This window comes from Primulina tabacum, chromosome 16 (assembly GCF_025594145.1).
Source record: "Primulina tabacum isolate GXHZ01 chromosome 16, ASM2559414v2, whole genome shotgun sequence".
NCBI classification, from domain to species: domain Eukaryota; kingdom Viridiplantae; phylum Streptophyta; class Magnoliopsida; order Lamiales; family Gesneriaceae; genus Primulina; species Primulina tabacum.
The window spans coordinates 1509711-1536010 of NC_134565.1; the positions used below are offsets into that span (position 1 = coordinate 1509711).

The window sequence follows — 26300 nt, forward strand, 5'->3', positions numbered from 1 at the left end:
TTTCAAATATCATTTGAAACTTCAAAAATTCATATCAAATCAAATTCATATCATAATTCAATTCCGACTTCGAATATAAGTTTCTTGTCGGTTATTCTACTACATATCAGAAATTCAACTTCAAATACATGCTATTCCAGCACTTTGATATTTCAAGCTGCTGGAACTAGAAGAAAATTACCTCAGTTAAAAGCTCTCGACGCGACGATCACAAATATATAATTTGTTTCGCGTTTAGACAGCGTTTCGAAGTGATTTCGGACGAAAGAAATCAAGATTTCTCGTACTCTCTCAAAGCTTCAGAGGAGAAGATGAAGAAGGAAATGAACGAAAATCTCATTCTTATCTTTACCGCCTTCGCGCTCGGGCGTTAGAATTCTCACGCCCGAGCGCGAGACATTCTGCCCCCGACTCAAATATGTACCGCGCTCGGGCGGTCACAAATTACCGCTCGGGCGCGGCATGTTCTGCTCGAACATCCATTTCACATACTCTGGCGCTCGGGCGGTCACTTTCTACCGCCCGAGCGCCACACGTTCTGTACCATTATTTGATTTTTGTACTTATTGGCGTCCGGCTTCTCCAATCGAGCTCTTACAACTTCAATTCATATTCAATATTCATTTTTCAATTCCATTGTCAGGATATACATCAAATGTATAATCACACATCAAATTCATGAATTATCGATAATCATATAGGATTTACGATAATACGATACACAGTCCTTACACTGCAGCTCCTGGATTTTTGACTAGGTTGACAATGTCTTCTCAAAGACAAAGTCTTCTATTTTCAGCTTTCGAGCAGCCTCAATGGAATGCTTAAATCCTCAGCCAAATCTGGTTGTCGTGAACTACTTGCGGTGTCCATTTGTTGTTGTGTTAATTTTTACTATTTGTTGAAATAACCAACTGATATTGTGACTAATATCTTTATTCTTATTTATAGATAAGTTTTGAAGTCATATGAAGAGCCGCATTTGTATTATTCCGAAGATTCATCTTCCAAGGATAAGAATCCTCTTACTTTTATGCAAATTTAATTAGAGAAAAATCGTTGACTTAACTTATATTTAATTATGTCAGTTGATTGCTAATTATTATTCAGTTAGTCAATTGTTCTTTAGTCAAACTAATCATCAGTTAGTATAAAGAATGTAAACACAATGAATCAGGAATAACTATTTTATTGATAATACCTTTCTGCTATTACACGGGTTAATTCTCTGTCTAATGCATCTAGCCTATCAGATAACCACAAGGACATTTCCTCGGAAATTTTCTTAAAATCTTCTGTAAAAAAGATTCTCTCTAATTACCTATACTCCTTGTCAAGCATAAGGAAATAGAGACCCTCATCAGTTACAAGGTCTGAAGTATGAATGACATCGAGACGCTTCTTATACTCGATCTCAGTTGCCTTTTGTTCATCAGTGGCAACTAATCTCTCTCTTTGGATAATCTGCAAGTCATGTATCTTCGTCCAGGTGGACATAACTTTATCAAAGAGGAAGTCTTCTATATCTTGCTTTCAAGTCTCCACGAATGAAATCCCTTCTGCAAGATTAGGCCTCCTGGTATTGCTTGATCTATCCATCTGTGCTTAACTGTTATTATCTAATAAAGTTGATCTTATTTATAGACAGATTCTAACTGAAGAAACAAGGAAGACGAAGAGACGTCAGTCAACAGAAAACAATTAATTTATCCAGACTGAGATTTTCTTACTCTCTATTACTTATACGCTTTGTTTAGGGGGAACATCGATTAGTTAACTGATAATACATTCTTCAGATGGTCTTCAACTGAACTGATTCAGTTATCAACTTATCATTTAGTTATTGACCTAACTGATCTTATCATATAAGTTAACTGATTAATCGATAAGTATTTCATATTAAGTGATGTGACTGTTAAAATTACGCTTTTAATTTATGTCATTCATTGAATAGTAATATGAAACGTGACTCCACGTAGTCCATTAGACCTCTATTCACGATTTCACCGCACGTACACACGTTTTTATCCAAATTTATCTTGGACTGACACGTGTCCAAAAATTTGAACAGTCACAAACATAAGTAATTGTTCTGCCTCATTTCAGTTTCTTCACGAGTTCAAATTTCAGAGCTTATCAAACACTTAGAATTCTTTCTTTCTCACAGATATTCAATCAAGAATGGCAAGCCAAGTTCTAGCCTACATGCTCAATGTTATGGCAATTGATTTTGACTACGTCCTCTCTGTTAAGGACGAAGCCATTCAAGGTATCTTTCAGAAACTGGAAGCAATTGGATTGAGGAAATTTCTTGGGTCATCCACTTAAGAAATTTATTCCAAAAAATTTCAGGATTTCTACAACAACGGATTCCTCTCAGCTGAAGGAAAGATTACAACTACTGTCAGCGGCAAGTTGCTGACTATTGACGAAGAAATGTTTAGCTCCTTCTTCCAACTGCCGTCTGATGGCCTTTCTCACTATTCTGAAGTGAAAATCGCTTATGTGGAGGAGATGCTAACACTTTTGCCTGCTGATGGGAGGAAGATAAAGGTCTCCGATCCCAAGAAAGAACTCAAATATGAGTTTCATTTGCTTGCAGACATAGTAGCAAAAGGTCTTCTAGCCAAGGCAGGTTTCTTTGCTGCCCTCACACTCGAGAAATTTCAGATAATGGCTGCCTTGGTGATTGGACGCAAGCTAAACTGGTCAACCATTATGTTCAATATTTTGAAGAACATGGTTTAATCATCTAAACAGTCCAAAGACTTTGCGGTGCCAATCAGTTGTATTCTGAAGCACAACGGTTTGGTGGATGACTCTTCTGAGAAGTCATCCAAGTACAAAATCTTCTCTGCCAAAAATTCTCAGCCTCCGAAGACCATGCTGGACATATCTCATGAGAAATTTATCAAAATCAAGAAGGAAATTGGGAAGCAGGCAGCTCCCACATCAGTCAAGAAGACCACAAACTTAGCTAAAAAGAAGACAATCAAGAGGAAACTGATTGTCAGTGAGATTGAATCGGAGAAAACCCATTCTCCGAAAATTTTGAAGAAGCCAAGGACTCAAAAAACCAAACCCTCAACTATTTTGGAAATCATCCCTGCTGACAGATTGAGGGAAACTGGAGCTCAACAGCCAATCAGAGCAATACCAATCTCAGTAGTTCCAGCTGCTTCCTCAACTGAACAGCAGTTACTACCTCCAACTGGTCACTCCGAGAAGACCACAACGAATCTGGAGATAAGAAGAAAATTGTTGGAGTAAAAGCACCACTGATCACCATCACTGGCCCAACTACTCTACCTTTTGCCAGACCAAAGGGAGTGGTGATTCAAGAAAAAGTGGATGCAACTGTTTCAGGGCTGAGCATTTCTCATGCCCTATCTGACCCAAAAGGTAAGGGCAAGATGATAGAAGAGCCCAGACCAACCAGCTCGATTCAGACTCATATTGATTAATATGGGAAGAAGTAAATAAGTTTTCTGAATCGAAGTTGAAGACTTACAATGAATGGGTCAGATACAGGACTGAAGTGTTTGCCAAGCGACTGTAGAGAAAATCAGTTTTGAATAAATTCATTGCTTTGGAAACCATTGTCCTGAGAATAGATCAAGGACCAGCCGATAAATGAGCTAAACATTGATGAAGTCCAGATCAGTTAGAAGACAATCTTCATATTCAGTTGAGAATATTTGGCAGATTTTGAGGATTTTAGTCAGTAGATGATTATTTTATTCTTTCATTCTTTGTACGAATCTGTACATTGAAAGAGTCGTTAATAAAAGATTATTTTATCTACGAAGAGTTCAGTTTGATCAGTTCATATATTCTAAGTTTTGTCAAACACCTAAAAGGGGAAATTGTTGGAAACTTAATTTCGGAGTTTGACAAACTGAGCGTGAACAGGATGAACAACTAATCAATAAGACTAAGTGTAATTGAACTAAAACTAATCGTAAACTGACAGTTACCCGAACTGAAGATTAATGCGTATTTAAGGCAACTGAACTGAGCTAACTGAACTACGTAGTCAACTGGATGATCAGTTGGAACTGATCAGTTAAACTACAATCAGTTGAGAGCAATCAGTTAATCCTATCAGCTTTGTCAACTGATAAATTAGTCGACACGTTATCAATTAAGGAATGTAGCTATCAACCGACAATTGTACAAGAGCAGACTGCAACGCATAGTGGGAACTCCGCTTATCATAAAAGCTACAGTATACGTTTGTCAGAAGAATGTTGACGTGGCTATACAACGGATATAAAGATTCAAATGGGATTATTGTTACCGTTGTAAGCAAAGCCTGTAAATAGCCGAGAAGATCAGCTGAGCAAAAAAAATCTGTAATCTGAAATCTAGAATCCTAAATTCGAGCAATCAGTTACCAAGCAAAATTATGTGCATACTCTTTCAGTTCTAAATCTCTCAAAAGCTCACGCTTAATCTACATATTCATATCATTCAATGCTATACTTCGAGCTTAAAAGCACAAACATTCTATAGTGTATTATTCGATCTTGTAGAGATCAGTTGTGCTAAGTAGTTACTTATCAGTTGAGTATTGATAAACTGTATTGAAACTAAGAGTTTCAGTTTGGCATTGTTAAGTCCAAAACTGAAGTGAGTTTGTACAAATCAGTGTATAAATCAAAATCTTTTAGTAAATATCATATTTTCGAGATAGAAAGGATGATATAGGAGTGTTTGAAATCTCCGAACATCCACAAATCTTGTGTCCCTTAACTTCGGTTTTTATTATATCTATCATTCAGTTTATTTCCGCACTTTCATTATTTAACTGATTGTTATTGACGAAAAAGATTCTCGAATTCAGTTATCACTAAACTGATTCATTATTCGAAGAAGTTGTGAAAACTATTAAGTGTTTATTCAACCCCCTTCTAAACACTTATTCACTCTCAGTCGATCCTAACACCTATTAAATTTATCTACTTCAAAATTAAATTATGAAATGACACCTATTTTCAGCATCATATGTGAGTTGAATCTTTCCAAGATGCAATAGACTTTTAAACTTAGATTTTTTCGCTGTTATGAATTACCTACATATGGAAACAAAGAGAACAATAAAACATTAAGTTTGGAATCTGTCTTTCATAATCGAGAAGTAAAAAATATTATTTTTCTATTTGTACAAAATTTTAATTATTACGTATTTCCTAAAGTGAAAATTTTCTTCTATATTACAAAGTTCACTAATATATGGTAGTATAAAATATTCCGTAATGGAATTGATTAAACCAATTCTAAATGAAGTACACATCTTATTAGAAGACCCTTATAAAACTTATTGATATTGTTTTGGAATACATATAGTAAATATTAATAAAATAATTTTTCTTTTTATACATAATTTACTTATACTCACATATTTCATTTTTTTTTATTAATAATATGTTGTTGTGTACATTATGGAGAGATTTTATAAATAAAATCACAACATATATGGATAAAGATATTTATGAAGGAATTATTGTTATCCTTCAAATGTGTCGAACACGTACCATGTCACAAAATTGTTTGTGAATGGAGATTTAGACGAAGTTACTGAATTTTGAAAAAATTATTTCTCATTAATTTTATTGAATTTGATTTAAAAATATTTATTTATCACATGTTAAAAAATAATATATATAGCTTCTCGAAAATTTAAAAATTAAATATGTATTGAGGTTGGTGATCGACATCATACATTAAACACGATAAGTACCATGTCATTGCTCTGGCTAACACAATCTAAATTTTTTTATATATAATACTGATTATAGCCAAAAAAATTAATCGAAATACGTTGTATTTAAGAAATTTTTTCAAAAATAGCGAAACAAATTGTCTCTTATTTTTATTTTTTATAATTATATTGTTTTTTTTTCAATTTAAATATATATAATTTTTTATAATAATTATTTTGTAATAATATATTCTCGTGCATCGCACGGATTAAATACCAGAAAAGTAATACTTTTGGCATAAAAGTAATGTTTGTTTCCATAGACGGCCCAAATTGAACACATGTCTCACAAAATTGAACTGCAAGACCGTCTCACGAGAGTTTTTGTATACTCGTTTAGCAGAGTCCGATGTGGAATGAATATATATACAAGATATCAAATGCTGTTTTAAATTAGTATGGAAGACGAAACAAGACTCGAAATACTACGACGTTTGTTAACGCAGAAGACCAAACAATAATTGAAACACCATAAATCCAGAAACTGTAACAATTTACCTCAATCAAGATAAAGACTAAAAAATTGGGAAGAGCAAAATCGTAAAATATGTATTATTAAGGACTCAAAGGTAAAACATAATTGAGATTCTTATTCATGATTTTATATAGATATTAGACTAGCAAGCAACACGTGCATTGCATTTGAAATAAAGAAACTACGAAAAGTTAATTTACATTGCAAAACTATAGTAAAGTGTTACATTTAACAAATAATAATTAAGATATTAATTTGATATTTAATTTGTTTTCAATTTATTTATTTAAAGTTTTTCTTGTTTAATTTTGATTTTTCCCTTCATTTTTTCCTTCTTGCTTTTTATTTCTCTTTTGGTTTCTTTAGTTTTGAACGTTAATAACTTTGCATCATCTGGTATCTTCATTTCGATCTTTCAATCCTTGTGTTCTATTTTGTTATAGTTTGATCTTTAGTTGGGTTGTTATGTGTCTTTCTTTTTCGTTTTTATATCCCTTTGACCGTCGTTTTCTCCATTTCCTTTGGTTCATCTTTTTCTTCTCTCACACTTTTTGTTTTCTACAATGCATGTATTATAATTGACTGGCCATTCTTTTGATCTTCACCGTTTCTGGTTGGTCTAAATACAAATTTGTATTTTTTTGTTTGTTCTTCTTCGAGTTATTGCAAATAGTCAATTTAAATGTTTAACTGTAAGTAAATGTACTTTATTATTTTGTTTAATTATTTTATGAAATGAAATCATGAGTTATAATAACAAAGCAAAAAATTTAAATTGAATTATTTGTTATCTTTTGGACGAAATCTTTGGCTGGTACTCTAATCAGCATTGTAGCAGTGTCTTCAAACAATGTTATTCTTGCAATATAGTCATTTTCTTGGACTGATAATGTCAAACGATATCTATAAAATACAGTGTTGTTAATATTATTATTTTTTTAGATTTTTTAGTTGAAATCTATGTATAATTATTTGTGATGATAACCTTGGAATTATAGTGATTTTAATGTCCACTTATTTGGGCAACTGTCTCCATTAGTTGTTTTGATTACACTTCTCATACAATTGTTGCATGCATCGTACTAAGGTTTTGTTTTGTTTTGTTTTCCACTTTTGATATCTTTGCTTCAAAGTATTAGAGAATATCTTGCAATTGTATTTTTAAGATAAAAAAATTCTGATTTAATTTAATTTTTAATTTTAAATCTGAGATTTTAACGATTTGTACATAAAATTTTACTAATATTGATATTATTATTTTTATTTTAGTGTGATTTTGATTATGATGTTACTTAGTTATACATATGATATTTTCATAAATTGTAATGAAATAACTTAATTTTACCTTTTGAAGTGTTTCTCTGTGTTTTATCAATTGTTCAACAGTGATCTTAGTTGAATATTCGATTTGCTTGTCTACCCACATTTGGGTAATCTTATTTATCTTCCTCACGTTTACTTCAAATATTTGATATCTCTTGTTGCTGAGCAATTGATTTTGGAATTGATCGATGATATTTGAAAATAGAAGTCAATGTATCATTTGTCCCTACATATACATAAAATGTTATGTATCATTATATTATTTTGAATTTATTAATTCAATTGCATGATTTTTTTGTATGTAAATTATGATTTTTACCTTATCATCAGCAACTATGAGTTTTCTAATCAACTTTGAATTATGTGTTGCGACAATCAGATTTTCTTATCGAAGTATGATTACTTGTATCTTTACATTCTTTTGATTTTCTCTCAATAAACTTATTGGTATATAAATATAATTTTCCATGATTATACAAATTTGAGTTTGAATATGAAGATTATTAGATGATAATGAATTTGAAGTTGGTATAAAAATTTGCTAATTGTTGGGATATTTATACAGTAAATATATACTTGTGTAGCATTAATGAAAACGGATTTTCGTTCAAAATTAAATTACATTTAATGATTATTAATATAAGTTTTATGTATTTTGTGTTAGTCAATTATTTTATTCGTCGTTTCATTTTTTTTAGTGAAATTTGTATCATTCGATATATTTTTATTTGTGACATGATTTTATACACTTTTTATATTTTTAAATTATTTTCATTGTTTTAATATTATTATTATTATCAATTTTTGTAATAATTGGTTCATTATTTAATTAATTTGAGTGACATTTATTATCTTTGGTCAAAATTTGTCTTTTCATATCTTTCGTGTCGGATTTTTAAAATATTTCATATTATATACCTATTAAGGATGTAAACGAATCAAACTGTTCGTGAGCTATTCGAAGCTCGATTCGATAAAAGTTCGTTTGAGTTCGTTTAAGGAGGCTCGTTAAGATAAACAAACCAAACTCAAGCTTTACAGTATTCGGCTCGTTAGCTCGTGAACATGTTCGTTGGTAAGTTCATGAGTAATCTTTTAGATAAAAAAATAATAGTTTTGATATTTTATTTATTGATTTTGCATATTATTTATAAAATATATAGAAAAATCTATTAAATTTATTTATTATAATAAATTTACAAATATTAATAAGAATAATATATTTTTCTTTAAATATATAATTTACTGTTTAATTAATTTAATGAAAATTTAAATGTATGATTCATCTATATTATTATTATTATTATTATTATTATTAAGTGTGAGGAAATGATAATAACTACCTAGAGAGGACACCAACTTTTTTTTCCAATTTTACCCTTATATGATACTAAGATTGCATTTTTGTTCTTTGTTTTTTTTTAAAAAAAAATTTCAACACACACTTTTATTTTTATTTTTTATTTTTTCAATCATTCATATATCAATTTAGTCCCTCCATAATTTGTCAAATTTCACTTTAGTCAATCGATAATGATAAAAAAGATTGTACACACGCAACGCGTGTGCAGAGTAACTAGTATTTATTAAGTTTGTTTAGGCTCGATAAAGGCTTGAATAAGCTCGTGAGTCATGCATATATTCGTTAAATAAAGCTCGAGCTCGGCTCGATTATAAACGAACCAAGCTCAAACATTCAAGAGTTCGGCTGACTCGGCTCGACTCGATTACATGCTTAATATCTATTATATACCTGAAAAATGGAACTTGCAAGATGATAATGGAAAAATAAAGACGGAAAGCCACAAAAGAGAGAATATTTGCCCATTTTCTCGAAGAAAATATTTTGCAAACTGATTCATCGCAATTTTAATGCCTTCCAAGTTCCACCTCCCCCCTTTTTTAGCTCATCACGTATTCTTTTTATGGTTTTTTAAGATTAAAGTGGGGATTTAAATGAATTTGGATAGATATATAGCATCAAATCTTGTATTATCATGGCCAAAGAAAAAGCTTGAATATTCTTTTTTAATGTTAAGATTCGAGCACAGTCAAACCCATTCACCCATGTAAACGATAGAAAGATTACGCTACCAAATACATTTTTTCACACTTATTCTTTGGTTGGAGTTGGACCAACTCGTTTGCATCACCAATCAATTAATTCAACACAAAAATCCCACTAAAATTTTCTCTTCAACCTGCATCCCAAGTCCCAAAAACAGTTCTTTTTTAGGTAATAAAACTGAATCTAGTGGAATTTACCTCGAGATGAAGGATAATAAAAGGAAGTCTTTCTTGGAAGCGTATCAAGGTAATAGAGTGGGAAATCATCGGATGATCTAAGCTGTCTTATGGAATATTTTGTCGTTTTTTTTTTGGGTTTAAGATGTGTCATATGATGTTGGCTTGAGTTTATTGGCTCAGAAAGTTGTTATCCTTGTCGGCCTTTCAGAGGTTGAGTTTCTTGTTTCCTCAACGACGAAGGGCTTTATCTGGCTCAGCATTTTAAGGTGATTTAATGATTTATGTGCAGAGGGGATTCATAAAGATTGAAAATTGGGTGTTGTGGAGAATTTATAGAAGAGTTCGAAGTCTTCTTGGATTTGATCCAGTCAAGTTTGATTTCAAATCGTAAATGTTTTTTTTTTTTCTGGGAGAATTTGAATCACTATACAGCTCCATTTCTTGATGATTTGGTCTACCATTTCAGATGGTTTTAACATGATTTTGAATCAGAAAAGGTAGTTTATTTGGTGGGACTGGTTAGTTCGGTATCAGATGGATGCTCTGCAAGTTATTTCCTCCGTGACTCAGATTGTTTCGAGCATGGTATCAGCAATTGGGGCGATGGAGCAGGCTTCAAGGGACCTTCAGGAAGCTCCTAAGAGGATTCGAGGCCTAGAGGAGTTTGTGTACGAGCTCGAGACTTTGGCACGCCGTGTTAAGCAAAAGCATGCTCACAAGCTTCACAATCCCCAATTGGATCGACAAGTCCAAAGCTTGAATAGCCTCATTGATCGTCTTCATCCTAATATAGTGAAAGCTAGAAGAGCTGCGTCTAGAAGCAAAGCTAAAAATTTTACGAAGATAATTTGGAATTCTATGATAGGGGATCCACTTGGAAAGATATTGAGCTCGATGAGGCATGACTTGAATTGGTGGCTTGAATCTCAGATATTGACTGAGAATGTTGAAAATGTGATAGAAAATACGGCAAGAAACATTCCTATGAGATTAAAAGTAGGCTCGGATCATGGATACCCGATTTCCAATAAATGTGCTTATATTAGAAGTTTGCTCGAGCAAAATGGCCCTCGTCATGTTGTCCTAGTTGTTGGCCTATCTGGTATTGGGAAATCATGTTTAGCTCGTCAAGTAGCTTCGGATCTCCCTCCAAAGTTTGTGGATGGAGCAGTTGAACTTGGATTAGGGCAATACTGCAGTAGGGTTTCTTGTCATGGTGATAAAGATGAATATCAGAGGCGATTGGCAAGAAAGCTTTGTAAATTTCTGGTGCAAATTGGTTTTTGGAAAAAAATGAAAGAAGAAAATTGTAGAGATCTTGAGTATGTTAGTTGCTTGCTTCAAGAAGCATTGTATGGGAAGTGCATCTTGGTGCTTTTAGATGATGTGTGGGAACAAGATATCGTTGAACGCTTTGCTAAGTTATATGATAATGATTGTATGTACCTGGTTACCACTAGGAATGAATCTGTATATGAAATAGCAGAAGCTGAAAAGATAGAGTTGGGAAAAGATGATATTAGAGAAATAAGCAAGAGCGTTCTCCTTTACCATAGTCTCCTTCGAGAGGATGAGCTACCTGTATGTCCTTTATTGCTATTTGTGCTTGTTTATTGACATTCGATTTTAACCAAGATAATTCACATTTTTTGAACATGTTTTTTGTATACCTAGGAAGTGGCTGAGAGTTTGCTTGAACGATGTGGTCACCATCCTTTGACAGTTGCTGTAATGGGTAAGGCTCTCAGAAAAGAAACTAGATCAGAGAAATGGGAAAAGGCCATTTCAAATCTATCCACATATGCAGAATGTGCTCCAGGCCCTATATCATATGTGAATGAGAAAGAAGCTGAGAACACGGTTACCATTTTCGGATCATTAGAATTTAGCTTAAATGCAATGCCTGTAGGCTCCAAAAAACTCTTTGTCGCTTTAGCTTCACTTTCTTGGGCAGAACCTATCCCAGAAATTTGTCTAGAAGCGGTTTGGTCAGTTCTTGGTTTGGATACTTTATTCTCTCTCACAGTATGTAAGCTCATTGAAAGCTCATTGCTAACAAAAGTCGGTGCTGATTCCTCATACCAAATACACGACATGGTTTCCCTTTACCTAGATAGCAAGACAAATGATTCTGTTAAAATGTTACTTACTGATTCGGGATCAGAGAAAAATGCCTTTGTCAGTCCATGGCTTTTTATTTTTGGTAAGGAGACAGTTAAAGTAGTTTCTGAGCAGACGATTGAGTATTCTCTGTGTCTTTCCAATGAAAAACGAGTAGTGATAACCTTGGAAGCAATTACTCAAGCCCTTGAAGTGAGCATGTCAATTTCTGAATTTGAAGCTAGCAGAGTAAGCTTCTGCAAGATATTGGGACCCAAGATTTCAAGACTGATATCCTCAGGATCACTGGATCTTGTTGTGGCATCTGCAATCACAATCACAAATATATTTACCAAGACTGATTATTCTGAATATTTCCCATCTCTTGAAAACACAGAAACAGTAGACAAATGTGCAGATATTTTGGAAACCTGCGAAGATCCTCTGATTCAAACCAGTATTTTAACTGTCCTAGCAAATCTTGCCGAGTTCGGAAGCAAGAGGATTGCCGATGAAATTCTCCAAAAAATTCCCATGAATCAGTTGGCAATTTTGCTTTCTCCCCTTTCGGAGGAGTGGCACGAAAGTGTTTTTACGACTTTAATGTCTTTAACCAGAGCTGGGAAATCGAAAGCTGTGGAGAAAATGTTCTCTTTTCATATAGACAAGAGCCTAATCAAACTGCTCGAGACTGGATCAGACGTAGCTCAGAATAATGCCATTGTCTTGTTAAAAGCATTTTACGAGCTTGGAGGCCCTGGCAGTAGTTCACTTCGACCTGGTACCTTAAGTTCACTCCCTTGGCAAGCAAGACTTCGACTAGAAAAGTTTGTGTTATCTGACCAAACTTCACTGCCCTCACCAAAGCCACAGACTTTTGAAGATCTGATTCAAAATCTGTTTAGCAGTGAAAGCAAGCTGATTTTAGAAGCCATGCAAGATCTTATACCAATAATAGAAAAGGTTGAAGATACAAGAACAAGGGATATGATCCTTCGCAGCCCCCTCATCGAAAGACTTTCAGAGCTCCTCCAATATGGACAAATCATGCAAAAAGACCAAATCAAGTCTGAATCTGCTTTTCTTCTGATGAAGCTCGCTTGCTCCGGGGGAGAGCCATTTATCAAGAAGTTTCTCGAACACGATATCATTAGCGAGCTCGTGAAAATGATGCAGTGCACAGTCACCGAGTTACAAGATTCGGCATACACCACCCTACATAACATGCTTTTCAGCTCTGGTGGAGGATTAATTGTGAACCAAACCCTCCAAACAAGTGTTCTCGAGAGATTGGTTCATTCAATGGAGAGCAAATCACCAAAAACCCGAGAAGTGAGCGTGCATTGCGTTCTTGATATCGTTGAAGTGGGAAACAAGACATGTATGGAACGGATGTTTGGTTTGCAAGTCGTCGAAAAGCTTGTAAAGATCGAGAAGGGTGCCGGAGGGAGCGGTGAGTACGTGGTTGGACTTCTGAAGGGAATAAGCAAGTGCAAGAATCTTACTCCTACAGAACGAAAGGTTATGAAACAGCAAGTAATTCGGAAGGTGAGGGGAACTTTAAAGAATCATAAATTTCAGGTTCAGATATTGGCAGCTGTGGATGCCTTCATGTCTGAGGGATCTAAAGGCGCTAGTAGTAGTGGGAATAGGAAGAAAACATAATATTTTGGGTCATAACCGTACTATGCTTGAGTTCGACTCGACTCCACTCCGACTCCGACTCTTAATCTTGTTGAAGCTCTAGCTTGGTCAAGTGCTCAATTTTATTCTTAATAGATGAACCACTTATGGATTGAGTTGCTTGATCTTGAAAAACTTTTCATTCAGTAGATTATTAATCTGAAGAATCTATACTCGTTGAGCACAAAATGGCTAAAGAATCTTTGGGGATTAAAATCTCGCAAAATAATTATTTGATGAAAACACATTGCGTCTCTATTAAATATGAGTTCATTTAAAATTCAAATTTGCATACAATTTGATGGTTTTGCAATTAAGTCGACTCTTGCTATTTAACGAATTCAAATTTGAAATTGATCTTTTTCCACTCGCTACAAATAATAATTAATGCTTGCTTTCTTATTGGAAATGAAATGATTTAAGAGGTTGGTTTAATTCGCTATATTTATTACATTTTCTCTCTACTATAAAGAAAATGAATTAAAGTTTATCCAATTGAGGCCTCTTGTTATTTGCCTCATGTGAGCATTAATTGATTTTATGAAAAAAAATTGTGTGAGACGGTCTCACATGTCGTATTTTGTAAGACATATATCTTATTTGGGTCATTCATGAAAAGTATTACTTTTTATGCCAAGAGTATTACTTTTTTTATTGTGAATATCAGTAGGGTTGATACGTCTCACAAATAAAGATTCGTGAGACCGTCTCACAAGAGAATTACTATGATTTTATTTATTTAATGAGATTTTGTTACACTATGATCATTTATTATACACGATATTTTGTTTAGAATCTTGTTTTTAGTTGAGCGAGGAGTTTTGTTACAATTAGATTTCAAATCAAGAATTCGTATCAAATTTAATATTTCGACATCAAATATAATCATAGACTAATACAACAAGAATCTTAATTCAAGATTTAAATGTCATATTGTAACTAGATTAGATAATTTGCACCATTTATGCTTTGGAATTTGATTGGTCTTGGATCTTACATTTAACGAGCAATCGATAATTCAAAATTTATAGCTTCTATACTCATTCTTTTTACATAAAAGAAAATAAAACCCAGTTAAAGACATACAACTCAAAAAAAACAGGTCTGAAAGAATTTAATCTTGTAGAAAGTAATCATAACAGAAGCATCAATTTGTAAGAAAAGAGGAGCATGAGGTCCAATGAGTGGGTGAGCAAAATATTAAATATTCCCATTAATTTTTTTTAGATTTACTTTAATTGGCACTTGTCTTCAAATCCTTATCTTATAGCACCAAAATCTTTGTCCATATCATCCATATATACGTAATAAATTTTTTTAAACAAATCCTTTTGAAATAAATTACAAAAGGATAATACATTAGCTAGTGATAGTTATTATAGTGCTATATGATGCATGATACCACACCAAATATTATTCCATAAATAAATAAGCTAGGAGACTGTTGAGGTAAGTGTCTCTCAAGAAGATTTCACTGAATTTAGCAGAAAAGGCAGTGCCAAGAAGTCAGTGGGCGTTGCAACCGCTGACTTGACAAAACTGATAAGCAAATGAGAAAGGAATTACTGCTTGCTGGATCAACGGGTGGGTGTATAAATACACAAGAGTAGAGAAGAAGGAAGCTATGTGAGGCTCAGGTGGGTCCGAAGAGAGTTGGGATGATCGTAGGTGTCATGAGGTTGCACGGACAATGAGCGGCTCCTAGCAGACTTCTAGGTGAAGGAAAGATGAATGAACCGATCTCAAGCCGGAAGGAGAGTGATTCCAAAACTGTTTAGATATAAGACTGCGCAATTGAAAAGTGCTTAAAAGATTTGATATGACCTACTCATATCAAGAATATGTACAATCCTTTCGGGAGCTCATCACATAAGAATTCCAAACTTAAACGTGCTTAGCTTGGGGTAATTCTGGCATGGGTGAAGAAATGGGTATCTCAAATCAGATAGTTGATGTTATCAAGATCTTGGAAGACCTTGAAAATATCAAAGTAAAGTTCGAAGAGGAGGACAAGACACTAATCTTCTTGAATTCTTTACCAAGATGGTATGAGAATTTCCGAGATGCCCTATTGAATAGAAGAGAACAATCCATCATTCTTGAGGAGGTGCAATCTGCAATAAAGGCCAAAGAACTTGATAGACCTGGAAGAGCCCGGGTCATGGATGACCCGTGATATTAAATGGCAGGCCCGGATAATGGTAGGATGGCGGAAAGAGCTCATGAGTTGTAAAGCAAGTAAGTACCCGGGAAGTCATCCACCCGGACAACCAGAGGCCCGAGCTCTCGGGAAAATTCCCGGCTGATGACTCACTACCCGGGAAGCCTTGATAGTAGTGCCGCACTCGAGTGCGAGAACATGTAACATCTTACCTCGATAAGCGTACCTGACAGAATCATATTGATTTGACGTGATGGAAAGGACAGGAAGTTGATGTGACATGGCTATAAGTGGTAGGTGAACACTGAAAAAGAGGTCATCACCATCTTCTCTCCTATAAATAGCAGGTATGTTTACATTTGAAGGATCTGAATATTATTGCTTCTAAGCTCTTGACACTCATGTATATCCTCACATATACATACTTTATCCTTCATCTTGACCTGCTGACTTAAGCATCGGAGTGGTCACGCCGGATACCCCTCCGGCACTCATTCACGAGTTCATCTTCTTGTTTGCAGGACATGGTCGCAGCCATATTGTGCAAAGATATACCTTCGTCACAAGATATATCCCTTGCTCATTTTCTTAAACAAAACTCTTATTAGATCCAGTGGATTGCCCCGACCTGGCTCACCCAATTCGCCCGGATCGCATCATTGGTGTCGTCTGAGGGAAATTGATCTCAAGACGTAGATATGATTTCCATTCAAAAATAAGTCCGACCAGCTTGACATTCTGATTTTATCTAGAGATTTTCATATGGGCTCGAAGCTCAGCAGCTATTCCGGATTGGCGTGGAAAAATATTTGTTATACACTTAGTAACATACAGCTATATTAGTCACCTAATTTAGCTCAACTAGAGAAGTTTCACTCTACTGAAAATGAATTCGGATTCAGTATTTCTAGGATAGTGAGTTGATTTTTAATAAAACTATATAGTAGGAAAGCAGAAAATTTAAAAGCCCGGGAGATATGAAGTCCCGACACCATATTTCAAGCCCGGAAGATATGAGGCTCCATCACCATATTTAAAGTCTGGGAGATATGAGGCCCCGACACCATATTTAAAGTCCGGAGATATGAGACCCCGACACCATATTTCAAGCCCGGGAGATATGAGGCTCCGACTATTCTGTAAGTCCAGGGCTCCATACCCTGGCTCGAGGCTCCGTACCTCGACAACTCCAAGTCCCAGGATCCGTTTCCCGGTCCAGGGATCCGTACCCTGGTTATTCTATAAGCCCAGGGCTCCATACCTTGGCTCGGGGCTCCACACCTCGACCACTCAAAGTACCGGGATCCGTTCCCCGGCCCAGGTGTGGGGACCTGGACGCTAGCCATTTCCTTAATCGTTTCTAATATCAAATGAAACAATTAGGTAATGTGGGACATAAAATTTTTTAAAATACACAGCGAAAACGTAATGTAAATCAATCTAATTTACATATTAAAGTTAAAGTACAAGTCTAGTACTTAATACATTCCTATTAAACTAGATTTCAATTACTATAGATCAAGTACTGAATCCTAGTCCATTTCTGAGCCCGGATCTCCACGCTATCTAGTCCAGCCTCGTTCTCTTCTTGACCCTTATCATGTCCCACCTGTTGTCATGCACACATACAAACAAGACAACAGCCGGATAACTCCGGTGAGAATTATATTCTCAGTATAAACCATGTATACATACAATCATAAAAACAATATAAAGCATATAACAGATATTCCTAACATGTATCAAAATCAGAGACATGAATCAAATATTCATCACATGTACTATAATCCTAAACATGAATCAATATCAAATATAAATCATATTCTAAACATATACCATCATCAGGAACATAATTCAATATCAAGCAATGAATCACTCTCCGTGATTCTCAGACTCAGACTCGACTCAGTCCTAATCTAGGGATCCCGTTCGGAATAAGAACATACACCCACCTACACTCCCAATCGGGGTGGTGGTATGTTCTTATTCACGGACTTTGGCTCTTTCCATATCGAACACCAGTAATAGAAAAGACTCAAGTTCTATCCACTCCGATATAGCCAAACGCTCGGTGTCCTGACCTAACCGTCATGGACTATGGCCCTATCGCCAATATCCTATCCTGCGACAAAGTGCAATGGGCCAGTGACGAGTTCTCACTATCCGGCCCTTCTGTCACAAGATCAAATGTCTACGACTAGGCACATTCGCCTATGACTCAAGGCATACATTGTCTATACATCCATAGACCAGAGATATCAATCGTATTTAATTGAAAATAACAACGCAATAAAATAAAGTATGTGATTTAGGGAAAACTCGAGTCAAACCTCACTCGAGTTGTGCAATCCCAACCCAACATTAATTTATACCTTTATCTTCACGGTCTGACGAAGTCGAAGTATCGAAGTCAAGTCTGTCCATATCAAATCTGAAATAATAGTATCAAATAGACCGTGTCAATATACCGCTTAACTCAAAGCTTGTTCTGATCAATACATAACTCAAAACATAATTTGATCAATATCGAATCAAGACACAATCTAATTTATATCGACGATATCACGATATAATCGAAGTCACTACTGAATCTGATCAATATCAACCCATAGATGTTTCGACGGCATAACAGTACAGTCTCCGTAACCCCGTCAATTCCAACATCATAGATATAATACCAGCACTCATAATCAATATCGGTACGAATCATAATCTCAATGATAATAAATCCGATATCGATTCTTAATCAAATCGATTCCGAAAATCATAACAATTACATAAACAGTCTGTTCTTCGTTCTGACTTCACATATACGATGTCTACTGTATCAGAAACACCATACATGATTTTTATTCAATTTTGACAATATCACATTTTTAAACGATATCTAAACGTAACAAAACTTACGTCCAGTTGAAGCTGTCGTCGCTAGAAGCACGGTGATGTACTCAGATTTAAAATCAGATGGACGGAATTTGCGTGACGTTCAATTTTCGCACATCAGGAACTTGGAGCTTCGGTTTCTCTCTTTTTTTGTTTCTGAATGATTGACTTGCTTATATATATATATATATAATATACATTGCACGGTGATGGCAAGTGGCATCCTTTTGCTTTGCATGATTCGCGCATATGCGCGCCCAAGTGCCGCGCATATGCGCCGAGAGCTCTGTCCGAATATTTATCAGCTCGCGCATATGCGCGTCCTCTACTCGCGCATATGCGCAAGACCTACTGTCTCGGCATGTAATGTCCTCGGCTACTCGCGCATATGCGCGACATACTTCCGCGCATATGCGCGAGGCTCTCGGGTCATGACACTTATTTCTCTGCACCACTCGCGCATATGCGCGCGAGGTCTTCTGCCCATCTCGCGCATATGCACGCATCCGTTTCGCGCATATGCGCGAGGTGTACTGTCCTCGCACATATTTCGTGTTTCCTTCCGTCTTTCCCGATCTAATCCATTCCGTTTATAACACATTCAATTACCAATAGATTATAATAATTATCGCCAAATCATTTCAGATTACGGTAATCAAATTCTCGGGCCTTACCCCATGGCTCTGTACCATGGTTATTCTATAAGCCCAGGGATCCATACCCTGGCTCGGGGCTCCTCACCTCGACCACTCCAAGTCCTGGGATCGTTCCCCAGCCCAGGGCTCCGTGCCTTGATTATTCATTAAGTCCCGAGATTCGTACTCTAGCTCGGGGCTCCGCACCTCGAGCACCCCAAGTCCCGGGATCTTTTTCCCGGCCTAGGGCTCCGTACTTTGGTTATTCATTAAGTCTAGGGATCCGTACCCTGGCTCGGAGCTCCGCACCTCGATAAATCATTAAGTCCAGGGACTCGTACCATGGCCCAGGGCTCTGTACCCTTGTTATCCAGTAAGCACGGGAGACATCCTAGCACCTCATCCCATCTCTGGGAGACATGAAGCCCCCGATGCTTTTATAGACAAATTGATTATCTTTTTGTTGAAGTCCAATGACTGATTGGGACAGCAAGTATGACTTTAGCCCGACTATTTAAAGAGGGAGTGGTGATACACCTAGAAGAGCCCGGGTCATGGATGACCCGAGACATTGAATGCAAGCCCAGATCATGGTAGGATGGCGGAAAGATCTCATGAGTTGCAAAGCAAGTAAGTACTCGGGAAGTCATCCACTTGGACAACCAGAGGTCAGAACTCTCGGGCAAATTCTCGGCCGATGACTCACTACCCGGGAAGCCTCGATAGTAGTGTCACACTCGAGTGCGAGAAAATGTCAAATCTTACCTCGATAAGCATACCTAATAGAATCATATTGATTTGACGTTATGGAAAGGACAGGAAGTTGATGTGACATGGCTATAAGTGATAGTTGAGCACTGAAAACGAGGTCATTATCATCTTCTCTCCTATAAATAGCAGGTATGTTTTACATTTGAAGAATTTGAAATATTATTGCTTCTAAGTTCTTGGCACTCACGTATATCCTCACATATACTTACTTTATCATTAATCTTCACCTGCTGACTTAAGTATCGGAGTGGTCAAGCCAGACACCCTTCCGACGCCCATTCACGAGTTCATCTTCTTGTTTGCAGGACATGGTTGCAGCCGTATTGTACAAAGATATACCTTCGTCACAAGATGTATCCCTTGCTCATTTCCTTAAACAAAACTCTTATCAGATCTGGTGGATTGCCCCGACCTGGCTCACCCAATTCGCTCGGATCGCATCATAAAGAAGAATTCAATCACACAGGTGAAGGTCTTAATAGCAAAGGAAGACTTGAGAAAAGACAACATAACGGCATCAGAAATTGATCAAGATCTAAAATCTATCATAAATAAAATTGTTTTCTATTTCACAAAGAAGGTCGCGTCAAACACTAATGTTCAAAGATCGAAAGAAAAAAGACTAAGAAATAACTAATGATAATGGTGAAGAATTGGTGGCCTCTGATGGGTATGATTTGCGAGAAGTACCGACCATTTCAGATCAAGACACGATGAATGAGTATAAATTAGACTCAAGTCATACATTCCACTCGTGCCCATCAAAATTATGGTTTGAGTATCTACAAGAATCGAACTTAGGTTTGGTTATTACTTGAAATAATAAGTCATGTAGAGTGAAGAGAATTGGAACTATCGGGCTGCGTATGCATGACAGTGTAGTGCCCAAATTTAGTACACGTATAACTCATGCATTAATTAAATTGTTAAATATTTTATTTAAGTTTAAATGATTTTAGTGATGCATGATTTATTTAAATTGCATTATTTTAATGTTTATGTGATGCACGTTAAAATGTTTTTCAAGTTTCATGTTCCAGGCGATTATTCGAGGCGGGATTGAGGAAAAGAGACCGGTGACGATTTTGACGATTTTAAACGTGGTATTTTATTTTAAGTTGGAGATGGGGCATTTTAACTCATTTATTAAGTTTTTAGCATTTTAAAGCATAATTTAATTATTAGGTGAATTTTAGAATTTTAAAACTTTTAAAAGACTAGCACATGTACATTTTATTTTAAATTAAAGATTTTTGTTAAAGTTAAGGGAGAGTTAGTATTTTAAAATTAGTACTAATTAATAATTAAGCAAATTTTACTCTCCCTAATTTACTAATCACACGCACACACACACACTTTTACACATACTAAATAACGCAAAACACACACACACTCTTCAATTCAGATTTTCATCATTCTTGGAGAGGAAACATAGGGTTCTTCCTCCTACAGCAGCCGCCCCATCCCCCTTTATCATTCCAGCAATTTTCGTGAATCTTATTGCAAGATTTTAGCGCCACATTCGTCCCGGATCAATCCTCACGCCATCTCCGCTTCGGTATCGTCGTTACGGTATTTCAAATCATCAAAAGGCACGTATATTCTATTATTGCTGCATCGATCTCGTCATATTACGCGTGTGTTGTTATTTAGGTGTAAAAATACATGTGTGATGCGTAGAAGTTTGAGCAATTATGTTTAGAACGCTTTTGAAACCATTTTAGATCTAAATTTTTTATTTTTGCTGTCTTTTAAATGCTGCGATTTTTCGGTCGCGTTTTTGAGAAAACTTTCAACACGAAAATAGTAGAACTTTTCGATACCTTCGATTTGACAGTAAATTCGAAATTTTTGGATAAAAATTGAGTGAGTTATGACATTTTTCGTGAGACTGCTCAAACTTCGTTTTTCAGAAAATTATGTATTGATGTGTTATCGAGATTTTATTGTTGCAGGCTTCGTTGGGAATCGACGGGTGATCGTTTCTGCGTCTAGGTATGCTTAGTATGATGTTGGGTTGTTATTGGATATTTCATTCGGTGTCGATAGGCATTCGAATACACTAGAAGTCGTAGGAATCGATTTGGTGTCAATTGCCACATTTTTGAATTGCATGTGTCGTAGGATGGACGTCGTTGCTTCGGGTGCTCGTATGAATTTGGTTCGATGTTATGGCTTGCTAGGATAAGTCTCGGGGTGTCGGTTCATGGTCCGTACAAACGAGTCTAGAATGATAAGCATGGCAGGTACAGGAATTTTCGTGAGTTCGCGTCCAACGAGGAGAACACGGACCCAAACACGGACCCTGGCACGGGGTCCGTGTCTTTGTTTCTTCTTGACTGTCCTTTTTGCGAAAGTACACGGACCCCCACACGGACCAGGACACGGGGTCGGTGCCTTTGTTTCTTTTCGGTGTCAAATTTGCGAACCTATCCGGACCCCTACACGGACCCTAGCAGGGGGTCCGTGTCCTTCAATCTTTTCGGTAGCTCCTTTAGCAAACCTACATGGACCCGCAGCCGGACCTGGGCACGGGGTCCGTGTAGTACCTGTTTTGGGAAAATTTTATTGTGTCTTGGAGTTTCACGTCTTGGGTTAGCACGAGGTTTTAAGTGAGGTCAATTCCCTGGTGCTTTAGAATGTCTTTAAGTTATTTATTGAATTCGAGGTGAGCACGAATACCTACGTCTAAGTTATGCAAGTTAAGTATGAGAATTCATGATTAGTATGTGCAGCAGCGGTCCCTCGCGAGATCCAACGAATCCCTCAACGCCAAGTAAGTATGTTCGACATGCAAAAGAAAATATTTCAAGTTTTTGAGGTATGCTAAATGTTTTGTGACCAAATTATGAATGGGTTTGGAAGTCGGTGAACGTGGCCAAGGACCTCTCCACCCCGTTAAAGCATGAACGGAATTAGATCAGATTGGAAAGCGTTAAAGCATGAACGGGGACCAATCCACCCGTTAAAGCATGAACGGGGATCTCATGTATGTGGCAGTGGGTTCGCCCCTGTCATCCCAGTACTGTGGTTTAGTCTGATCAGGCGAATTATGTTATGGGTCACTTGCTTTGAAACATCCTCTACGCAAAATGTTGAAGCCATGTATGTTTAATTATGTTCAAGTATGCAAGCATGTTTAAGAAAAGTTTATGGCACGTCTAAGCATGTATGTACGCATGTTCAAGTTTTATCTTGCTAGTTCAAGTTAAAGTATGTATGCCTATTTTAAAGTTGCATGTGATCTTATTATGTAGTACTTGTTACTTCCAGTTTATACGTGTTGAGTCTTTAGACTCACTAGACTTGATCGATGCAGGTGAGGATGTTTATGAGGGGACAGGAGGTGGGGACCAAGGAGCAGGCTTGGACTGAGCGGGAGGCTAAACCCGAGGACCGCCCACGTTTTGAAATTTTTATGAAATGATCGAAAACTCTGATTTTATGTCTTGATTTATGATGCTTTGAACAAGTATTTTCTTTAGCAAATTTTGTACCTGATCAATTTGAACGGGTATTTTATGTTTAAGAAAATTTTAAATTTTTTTCCGCAAAATTTTAGTATTAAAAGTAGGGTACGTTACAGTTGGTATCAGAGCCAGGTTCTTGTAAAGGGTTACGCCTACTGCCAGTCGCAAGAAGCTCACGAAGTCACACCTCAAGTCTGTAAGTTTTAAAGTTTTGAATTATGTTATGTATTAAGCAATAAGTCATGATTTCAGCATGCCCCTGTTTTAAGTTCAATGTACGCGCATCTTATGTTGTTTATATCATGTTCATGCATGTGGGACTTACGTGTTGGGTAAATTATTGGAACAGTATGCCTCCTAGACGTGTGATCGACCGTGAAGCAAGGGATGAGGACCGAGAGCCTCGAGAGGAGAGAAGAGACGCTCCTCCACCTCCACCTCCGGACATGCAGGCACAGATGCTTGCAGGTATGACGCAGTTCTTCGCATAGTTTGCGAGGAACCAGAATGCAGTAGATGCAGGGGAGAGGCCCAGACCGGAGGCGGTGTATGAAAGATTCAGGAGGATGAATCTGAAAGAGTTTTCGGGTACCACAGACCCGATGATAGCGGAGGGATGGATTAAATCCATCGAGGTAATCTTTGATTTCATGGAACTGACCAATGCGGATAGGGTCAGGTGTGCCACATTCCTTCTGACAGGGGACGCCAGATTATGGTGGGAGAGTGCGTCATTGGCAGTCAATTTACAAGTGTTGCCTTGGAATGGATTCAAAGAGGTTTTCTACTCAAAGTACTTCACTGAGGAAGTACGGTCCAGATTGACGAGGGAGTTTATGATGCTACGACAGGGAGACAGCAGCGTGGCAGACTTTGTGAGGAAGTTTGAGAGGGGTTGTCATTTCGTACCCCTGATAGCTAACGATGCCCAGAGTAAGCTGAGGCATTTCATAGATGGATTGCGGCCGATTTTGCGCCGTGATGTCAAAGTTGCTGGTCCTACTACTTATGCAGTCGTCGTATCTAGAGCACTGGCGGCAGAGCAAGATCAGAGGGATATTGAGTTGGACAGGCAGGGCAAGAGGCCCTATTAGGCACCAGCGCAACACCAGCAGCAGCAGCATCAGAGGACCCAGTTTAAGAAACCGTATCAGGGGCCGCCAGGGAAGAAGTCATATCAAGGACCGCCAAAGGGCAAGGGTCCAATCCAGCAGCAGGGGGCGATTCAGAAGCCAGGGAACTTTCCAGTGTGTCAAAAATGCAATCGCCAGCATCCCAGACAATGCTTATGGGGATCCGAGAAATGTTTTAAATGTGGAGCATTGACCACATGCTGAAAGAGTGCCCACAGTGGAAGCATCCAACTCAGGGCAGGGTGTTCGCCATGCATGCACAGGAGGCGAACCCAGACACGACTTTACTGACAGGTAAACTTTTCTACCTAAGCTCAGTATTATTTTGCCTTGCATGTGGAATTTTACTTGGAATTATTAGTGTGATAGTGATATTTTTGAGTGACTTGGGATATTAATTTTCTACTATGCTTAGGATTAAATGTTAGAATTTTGGGATATAAGTTTGTGTTGTGCTAACGTCTCTCAGGAAATATTTTCATTAAGAGATTAGCTACTCAGGCCTTGATAGATTCAGGAGCCACCCATTCTTTTATTTCGGAAACATTTGCTAGTCACTTGGATATCAAGACTATTGGACTCGACGTGAATTATTCAGTGACAGTCCCATCGGGGGAAGAACTGGTAGCTACCAGCGTGGTCAGAGACATTGATCTAGAATTGCAGGGCCACCTGGTGTATGCAGACCTGATAATATTGCCGATGCCAGAGTTTGACATTATCTTGGGTATGGACTGGTTGACGAAGAACAGAGTTCTGATTGACTTCAAGAGAGATCAGTGTTGGTCAGACCGATGGGAATGGAGCAGTTTATATTTGAGCCAGACAGGTGGAGAAGTTTCCCTCGCATGATCTCCTGCATGCAGGCGCGGAAACTTATTTCTAAGGAGTGTCAGGCCTTCGTGGCAGCATTATTTCAGCACCTGAAGCACCCGTTCCGTCTATATTAGATGTACCAGTAGTCAGAGACTTCTCAGACATCTTTCCTAACGACGTCACAGGTCTACCACCAGAGAGAGAGGTGGAGTTCGCAATCGATCTTATGACAGGTACAGTGCCAATCTCTAAGGCACCATACCGATTAGCTCCAGCTGAGATGTTAGAACTCAAACAGCAGATACATGAGCTTCTGGACAAGGAATTCATCCGCCCCAGTTTCCCGCTGTAGGGCGCACCAGTGCTTTTTGTGAAAAAGAAAGATGGGAGCATGAGACTGTGCATCGATTACCGGGAGTTGAACAAGGTAACGATAAAGAACAAGTACCCACTTCCTAGGATCGAAGACTTGTTTGATCAGTTGCAGGGAGTCCACGGTGTTCACTAAGATACATCTTCGATCAGGATATCACCAGCTGAAGGTGAAAGAGGCAGATGTACACAAGACAGCCTTCAGGACCAGATATGGGCATTACGAGTTCCTAGTGATGCCGTTCGGACTTACGAATGCTCCAGCAATTTTCATGGACTTGATGAACCGTGTATTTCAGCCCTACTTAGACCAACTCGTCATAGTGTTCATTGACGACATTCTTATCTACTCGAAGAGCCATGAGGAGCATAGCCAACATTTGAAGACAATTTTGCAGACCTTACAGAGTCGCAAGTTATTTGCAAAGTTTAGTAAGTGTGAATTCTGGTTGGAAAAGGTAGCGTTT

General features: G+C 37.2%; 1 protein-coding gene across 1 annotated transcript; it reads left to right on the forward strand.

The window, feature by feature from the left end:
* The first annotated feature begins 9672 nt into the window (after window positions 1-9672).
* LOC142528718 (uncharacterized) lies at window positions 9673-13715 on the forward strand. The gene is made up of 2 exons (XM_075633829.1): window positions 9673-11390; window positions 11484-13715. The coding sequence occupies exons 1-2, from the start codon at window positions 10344-10346 to the stop codon at window positions 13572-13574; spliced, it is 3138 nt and encodes a 1045-aa protein (XP_075489944.1). The 5' UTR covers window positions 9673-10343; the 3' UTR covers window positions 13575-13715.
* Window positions 13716-26300: the final 12585 nt, after the last annotated feature.